Source organism: Citrus clementina, unplaced genomic scaffold (genome assembly GCF_000493195.1).
Source record: "Citrus clementina cultivar Clemenules unplaced genomic scaffold, Citrus_clementina_v1.0 scaffold_6, whole genome shotgun sequence".
Lineage (NCBI taxonomy): Eukaryota > Viridiplantae > Streptophyta > Magnoliopsida > Sapindales > Rutaceae > Citrus > Citrus x clementina.
The window spans coordinates 22,037,426-22,046,116 of NW_006262139.1; the positions used below are offsets into that span (position 1 = coordinate 22,037,426).

Genomic DNA, 8,691 nt, shown 5'->3' on the forward strand with positions numbered 1-8,691 from the left:
TTACATAGGAAAAATGAGTCTGTCATTTTTTTCACCATCATTTTAGTTCATTTTGTAAATTGTGAGGTTCGAAAATTTTATTGATTTGAAGAAGTTTATAAAATTGTTAATAACAAATGGTCAAATAAGAGAGAATTACCTGGAGGACATGATCTCCATCGTCATGATACTTCATCACTATATCTTGCTCATATAAAGAGAGAATCGCCTAGAGGGTTTGATCCCCATCATTATGATACTCCACTGTTTAATATTATTCATATCAGGAGAGAATCACCTGAGGGGTCTGATCCCCATCATCATAATACTCCACTGTTTAATCTTGTTCATATCAAGAGAGAATCACCTGAAGAGCCTGATCCCCATCATCGTGATACTCCACCATTAAATATTGCTCATATCAAGAGAAAATTGTCAGGAGGACCTGACCCCAGTTATCATGATACTTCGCTACTAAATCTTGCTCACATCAAGAGAGAATCACCTAGAGGCATTGATCTTCATCATCACGATATTCTGCCACTAAATCTTTGCTCATATTAAGAGAGAATCACCCGAAAGACCCGATCGACATCATCACGACACTCCACCACTAAATCTTACTCATGTCAAGAGAGAATCACCTGGAAGACTTGATCATATTCATCATGACACTCCATCACTTTATCTTGCTTATATCAACAAAGAGACGGCAACCGGCCCTAAGCCCATTGGTCATCATGATCCACCACTGTCTAAATAAATTAAAATTTTAATATAACTATTAAAAAATTACAATAACAATAAATATATATTATGAATAAATTCTTAAATTAGAATATCAATCTCAAGGTTAACACATGTTCATTATTGCAATTTGAATATTCCTTCCTTTTCATGTTCTTTGATGCATGGTAGCATTTTGTCATAGTGTTATCATCTTTTCTAGTTACTATAATTATTGAGCCAATTATTAAACTAAATCCATAACTTTTTACCCTCTATATAGTTGATGCGACATTAATTCAAAAGTTAAGAATGTGCTACAGCCCTAGATCATACCGATATGTAATGACAACCAAACGATTACAAAGCACGCCATTAAATACATGGATTCGGAGACAAGGGACTTCAGAATTTTAAACCAATGCATCAGATGTAGCCAATTAACTGGTGATAATAATGCTCTCTCAAAATGGCTCTTGATCTTACCAAGAGTGGCGTAAAACATTTCAATTTCTAGTCCAAGTAGTTCCACAGTGATGCAAAATCAAAATTCATAAAATCGATATAAAAGAACAGGACAAAGCTTCAGTTCTTTTTAACAGGAACCAAAACTAAACAAATTTCATAATAGACAGTCGAAAACGGTCATTGGAGAATACAAACACCTATACAATTAAAAATACTTCAAAGTAAAGCAATCAATATTTGATCTTCAATTTTTGTACGTATATAGATATCTCCTAATTGACTTGTGAAAATACAAAAATATCTTTAATGGTTGCTTAATTTTACTCTACTTACCGGACCCTATTCGATCTTATACACCTTACTCCACCACATTCCTTACTCCCACAACCACTATTTATTTTGCAAATATCTGTTTAAATTTATAAATGTTAATTTATCTTTTCATAAGGTCCTCATAAATATATCCATATTGATTTCTTATTCATATTTCTTTTATCTGAGGAGACTGGTACCATATAGCTGCTGTAAGGTGCAACCTCTCTCACAAGAACAACTGATTTTATTCACGTGAGAAGCTGTAATTTCCAACAGTTGTAAGGTAGCCCTCCCCCAAAACTGGGAGACTACGCAATAAAATATCACATCATTGAATCAGCCATCAGCTTTGGCATGTAGTCAAATCAAATGGACATCGTCTCGTGAATAATTTGTTTTTATGTGCCCATTTTCTCTCTCCATCCCATTTTCTAATCTCACATTTTTTGTCAAAGTAGCAGTGATATGCGACTATGCGAGTAACTTTAGATAAAATAATGCACACCCCCAATATTCTTTTTTTTTTTTGGGTAAAAAAGCACTTTGGAAAAAGCAAGAGTCATTTGCAAAGATTGATTGAACAATAAATTTGTATAAAGCTGAGCATATAGCCAAGATCTGCTTAAAAAGCCTAACAAAATATGGGACTTAAGCAATGGATAATAATCGTAAGTGCATTATTCTGTACAACAATTTTAACAGCAAAATCCGTCCCACAAGCGGATAAAATCATCAGCTTACCGGGGCAACCTCAGGCCAGTTTCCAGCAATATGCAGGATACATAACCATAGACGAGAAGCAACAAAGAGCACTTTTTTACTATTTTGTTGAAGCAGCAACGGAAGCAGCTTCAAAGCCACTTGTTCTTTGGCTAAATGGAGGTAACTTATTAGTTAATGAATTTTCATCAATGATTCTGTATCACGAAAGATTATAATTTCTGGGATTTGTAGGGCCTGGCTGCTCATCTATAGGAGCTGGAGCTTTCTGCGAACATGGCCCTTTTAAACCAAGTGGAGACACATTACTCAGAAATGAATATAGCTGGAATAAAGGTAACATATCAAAAGTGTTCAATGTTTAATATTTTCTCTCTCTCTCTCTCTCTTGGGTGCGGGGGCTCATATGAAGTTCTTCATTTGTATGTAGAAGCAAATATGTTATATTTGGAATCACCAGCAGGGGTTGGATTCTCTTACTCTGCTAATAAATCTTTCTACGGCTCTATCAATGATGCAATAGCAGGTCTATTTCTTAATTTGTCTTCGTACTTCGTTTTGTTAAATACACTGATACATCAAGTCCCTGATTGTATCAAACTGCTTAATTGATTTAAATTTTTCCTGGAATGTCACAAATTATATGCACTTTTGTACATATGTACATTTTATCTCATTACTGATACCAGACCAATTATGTTTAAGCACGAGATAATCTTGCATTCCTAGAAGGCTGGTACGAAAAATTCACAGAATACAAAAATAGAGAATTTTTTATCACGGGAGAGAGCTATGCAGGTATCTGAGCTCATTGAATGTCAATTTTTTTCTTTTAAATATAAATACATATCTCTGTGTGTGCGCGTGCTGAATTGATACTTAATTTGCTCGTTACAAGGCCACTATGTCCCACAATTAGCACAGCTCATTATTCAATCCAACATGAAGTTCAATCTCAAGGGAATAGCAGTAAGTTAGAAGAAACAGAACTAAGTAATATGAACTTTAAATTGGCTACGACCATTAGATATGCTATTAATACATTGGTGGGTGCAGATAGGGAATCCCCTTCTGGAATTCAATACTGATTTCAACTCGAGGGCTGAGTTCTTGTGGTCTCATGGACTGATATCAGATTCAACCTACGACATTTTCACTAGGGTGTGTAATTATTCTCAAATACGAAGACAGTATGCGAGTGGCTCTCTTACCGCTGTCTGCTCTCAAGTAATAAGCCAAGTTTCTAGAGAGATTAGCAGATTTGTTGACACTTACGATGTTACACTTGATGTCTGTTTACCCTCAGTTCTTTTACAATCTAAGATGCTGAGTCAACTGGTAAGTAGTCTTTAGCACAATTTAGTATTGTTGTTTTTTTGAAACCCTGTTTTTCTCTGTTTCTACTAGTAGTAAAATCATGCTTTGCTAAGAGAGTTTGAATTTTTATTTGCAGCAAGATAAAGAGGAAATAGATGTTTGTGTCGAAGACGAAACAACTAAATACCTTAATCGAAAAGATGTGCAGAAGGCTCTCCATGCTCAGCTTATAGGAGTCACCAGTTGGACTGTTTGTAGCGAGTAAGGTCTTAAATTGGATGGTACTTAATGCTCATAGAGTTTGTTTTCTTCTCAGCCTAGTTAGAACTTCAGAAAAGAAGAACATCAGAATAGGCAACATGAACTACTCCCTTGAACTGTTTAATAGTTCAAATGTTCGTGTTGATCTCTTAGGACTTTGATTGCTGCTACAAATACTTATAGCATTCACTCATCGTAGCAGGAGATATAAATATATGTACAATGTTGAGAAAATGACTTGTACTCAATTTATTCTTCTAGTTATGACGTTTTTACTGAAAAGTTGTTCTCAATTTTTGTTTTATCATCTTTTTCCTATTGATTACAGAGTCCTCAAATATGACATGCAAAATCTTGAAATCCCTACCATTCATGTTCTAGGCAAGCTCGCCAAGTCTGGCATCAGGGTGTTGGTTTACAGGTGCACCATTTTCATCTAATCTTGCCAAATTGTGTCAGAATTCTTCTGAGTATAAAATTAAACTCTAATTCTTTTTTCCCCCCTACTTTAGCGGAGATCAAGATTCAGTCCTCCCACTAACTGGTACACGGACTCTAGTAAACGGATTAGCGAAGGAAATCGGACTAAATACAACTGTGCCTTACAGAACCTGGGTAGAAGGAAGACAGGTTAGTCATTTATCATTCAATGAAGCCTGTGACATAAATCAAGGCCATCAATGTACTTGAACTACCCAGTACTCAAAATGAAACATCTTTTTCTTATACTGTTTCCTTAATTATTTTTCACAGGCTGCTGGATGGACACAAGTATATGGTGACATTTTATCTTTTGCAACCATTAGAGGTGCATCACATGAAGCTCCATTGTCGCAGCCAAGGCGATCACTTGCCCTTTTCAATGCATTTCTAGGAGGAAAGCCACTACCTGGAGCATAATTGCCTGTTGACCAAATTCATGCACAACCAAGGTTTATGTTAACAATGTCATTTTATTTTAGAAGAAAAAACACTAATTCGGTTTTTTGGCAACCAAATACACATAATCTGTTTTCGTTTATTGCCCCACGCCGCAAGGGCTTGGCTAACTGATCATCAAACAATTCTTTTTAACTGATCATCTATATTTGAATTCCATGTAGGCAAGAGGCTAAAAAATCAATCTGGGATCCACCCCTTTATATTTAAAAAGTTCATTTTACTATATATCTCTCTCTTCTTCTTTTTTTTTTTAAAATTATAGCCTAATTACAAACAATTATCTCCTCATTCATATGAACATAATTCGAATCCCAAACCTTTTATTTTCAAACAAGAGATTTTACCAACTAAACTAGATGACATCTTAGAACAATAATAAAAATTGTTGAAAAACTTTTTAAATTCTTAGTTCCTATAATAATCATTTCTGAAATACAAAAATATAAATCTATCTTAATTTTGTTGCAAACAGAAACTTTTCTATACATTTCTTCATTAGATGTGCTACTTAATAATTCAATCATTTTCTTCCCATTATGAGATCCTATTGCAAGCAACTGCAATGCAGCACTACTTCTATTTAGCTGATCAGCTGGCAAGCAATATCCACAATAATGATTGCTTGGTTTTAGAATTTGAGGCACTAAATATTAAAAAAGGTTGTTACCACTTACCATTTACTAGCTCCATAGAAGGGTCATGAAGATTTGTTGATAAGAAACAATAGCTTAACAAAAGAGAGAGTATACATCAAGGGTAGTCAAGATCTTTTCAGATGCGTGACTAATATAAGTATCATATACCGTTTTCCAAGCGTGACACATAGGTAACGAAATGATGAGACGTGTGCACGATGTGTTTCCACATGTGGATAGTCTCTTGCTATGTGAATTGTTCTGAACCATGAGAACAAAAGCTTTACAGTTTTTGTTAACAGCATAATTAAATTAGGTTCATAATCTGGCTCTGTCTTTTCATGTGCCCACGATGCCTGTCTGTGTCCAAACCAAATGGTATTTCGTACACCGCTCCGTTTGTGGCCCAGCTTGCTGCCGGAGAACACATTCTTGGGCAGTATTGATAATTTCTTTCATCTCTTGCTTCCGCACTTTACAAAATACAGACTGGACGCACCGCACCTGAGAGTTTTCAAACGTATGCATAGTTTTGAACGAACAAACAATGATTTTAACTAGAAAAATTAATGGTGTAATTAGCAAAGTATTTAACTATTTATGGTTGCGAGTGAGAGATTAATATTAGTCTAATTATTGATAATTGACGGCCTAACAGACCGAAAAGATGCCTAATAGGAAAGAAACATAAAGGAAAGGCAGTGGAATTATTCACAGACAGCTAGTGTAATTATTGTCTGATTTGACCACCTTAATTCTAAGTTAATTCACCCAACTATAAATAAGATTTAGATATATGTATATATTAATTAACAAAGCCCTGACCTCATGCTTTATTCATAATTAATAAGTTGGTAAAGATTAAAAAAAAGAAAAAAGGAACTTTTGAAAACCGATAATATAAATGCATTCAATAATAGCATAATTCCGCTACGGCGCTACGTTTAGAAATTTACACCAAATTCAAACGACCAGATTTATCCTATGCTTAAAAATAAATATTTAAAAACTCCATTCTTTCTATGATGAAAGGTAAGAATCTTGTCACCTGCTAAATGACGAACCACTAACCAAACAGTCAAAAAATGAAAATCACCATTAATCTCTTGCTACTCTATGGCCACCCTCTATATGGTTTGAGAAAATTATGAGGGGAGCTGATGGTATTGGGGGGGGTGGGGGGGAGTGTGAGGGTTATTAAAGTTGGTCACACATGGACTCTAAAAAGAAAATATTACTAAATAAATATGATTACCAATTGACAAGGGGCAAGGCATATGAAGCCCATAATTAAAAATTTCATATACTAGTTATGTTCCAATGATGGCAGGACCTAGACTTTGACTGAAGGGAAAAAGAAAAGCAATAAAAATGATAAAAAGGAGACACCCATTTTGCTTGAAGAGCAATATTTTCTTTGCCTTAATCATGCCCATTGTACTCATGTCGACACTGCTTTGCCCATTTAAGGATTTGATCGTTAATCTTTGTATGTTGCCAGCCAAGTTAAAGCTGATTTATTGCTACTCATCATCATCAATTTCATTTCATACAAAATTCTTGGTCCAACATTGAGTTTTTGGAGAAGGGTGGATCTGTACACACACACACACACACACCTGAAGGAGATAAAAAGAAAATAAATAGAAGAACTAACAAGAAGAGAGAGAGAAAATTCCCTCCCACAAAAAAAAAAAAAAAAAAAGGTGCCATGAACTTATATGTCCTTTAATATCTGTATTTTTTAGCTCATGCAGAAATTAGAATGGTAAGAAATAATGAAATTGCCACATGTTAAAGAGGGTAGCATGCGGAAAAAACAAATGATACGGTAATTTTATAGTAGAAGAGATTTTGGATGCAATTTGGTTTTATATTAGAGTGGGGGGAATCTGATTTCCAGAACCTCAAATCCCCCCCAAAATCGATTTGATCATCACATGAAATTTAATTAGGTGTTTGAAAACGAGTCTGGGCATACACGGCCTAAGACTAATGAGTAGTGGGCGGATAATATTTGGCTTTTTTGGAGGTACGCGATCGCCCTTAATTAGCTATATTCATGTCTGGTGGCGTCAAGATTTATTAATATTGTTCAACAGTATTATCTAAAATCATCATTCAAGATTTGCTAAGTTACCTAATGGTCTCTGTGTGTCTACTACCTAGATTATGCAAGTTGACAAAAATTTTCTCCTTTTTATACAATATCAATTCCATGCTCAAATATTTAATTAAACTGGCTATCCTAAGATGTATCACTTCGAAAGAAGATTAATTATCTGACTTGCATTATTGTTATTTTGATCGGTACATTCCTAAGTTAAATTAGTTAATTAAGCTCGGTGTCATCATAATCTTCTACATGAAAATATATAGCTCTTAAAATATTAACGTACACTTATAAAATAAAATATTTCAACATGCTTTTTGGAGGACAAAAGCCAACTTCAATAATTAAGTTTCCAATTAAAACATCTTGTGGTAAATGATGAAGATGAAACACATACAGTCAAATCTTTCTGTGTCAATTGATGTTGTTTGCATGGTATAATTGCTATGGACCAAACCCTCTATTTATTGAGTCATAACAATCGATGTGGTCAACTCAAACTGAACAATCTTTATATTTCACTTTATAAACTTTTGTTTATATATATATATATATATATATATATATATATATATATATATATATATATATATATTCTTTTTTCTTGTGAATTTAATGCTGTTAGATTGACCCTCTTATACAGTCTCAACCTCAAAGTTGCAATTAAGAAACAAGAACAAATCATGGTAATTGGTGCTGCTCAACCTAAAGTCGGTGGTTGAAATTTATTGTAAAAGGCATTATAAAATTGATTTTTATTTATTTTCCGAAATGAATAAAGCTTTAAAACAAGCATGGTTTGGGAAATTTTGGGTCACCTTTTTGTAGGTGGGAAAAAATAAAAAATCATCGAGTGTCCATGACTTGGATGTACCGATCTTTTCATCAACAAAATAAATAAAAGTGACCTAAAACATCATCATTTCTTCTAAGAAAGAGACCACTACAAATATTCTGATATATTGATCAATTCCCACCTCTTTCTGCCCCACCACACCTCTCTTTCTTTTATTAACTTCCTCTGTTTTTTTTTCTCAAATTAATTAAGTTACTTAAATTTGTTGACTTATTTTAATTAAAATAACAACTTCATTCTAAAATTCAAATATCTACGCACACACAAAGTAATTTTTCCGTGCTGGGTGCTCGTAAATTATATAACATGCGGATTTTTACACAATAGTCATAATTTGCTACTGATGTAAAATTAGTCTA

General features: G+C 34.0%; 1 protein-coding gene across 1 annotated transcript; it reads left to right on the top strand.

Annotated features, from left to right (window-relative positions):
* The first annotated feature begins 2,023 nt into the window (after positions 1-2,023).
* On the top strand, positions 2,024-4,953 carry LOC18039776 (serine carboxypeptidase-like 45). The gene is made up of 10 exons (XM_006430464.2): positions 2,024-2,370; positions 2,443-2,544; positions 2,639-2,734; positions 2,914-3,006; positions 3,107-3,177; positions 3,265-3,546; positions 3,662-3,786; positions 4,115-4,207; positions 4,299-4,416; positions 4,540-4,953. Exons 1-10 carry the CDS (start codon positions 2,130-2,132, stop codon positions 4,684-4,686), a joined length of 1,368 nt encoding a protein of 455 aa, XP_006430527.1. The 5' UTR covers positions 2,024-2,129; the 3' UTR covers positions 4,687-4,953.
* The last annotated feature ends 3,738 nt before the right edge of the window (positions 4,954-8,691 follow it).

Coding starts and splice junctions, on each gene's coding strand:
- LOC18039776 (XM_006430464.2), top strand. CDS start 2,130: ATGGGACTTAAGCAATGGATAATAATCGTAAGTGCATTATTCTGTACA. Junction 2,545..2,638: donor TGAATATAGCTGGAATAAAG/GTAACATATCAA, acceptor ATTTGTATGTAG/AAGCAAATATGTTATATTTG. Junction 3,007..3,106: donor CACGGGAGAGAGCTATGCAG/GTATCTGAGCTC, acceptor GCTCGTTACAAG/GCCACTATGTCCCACAATTA.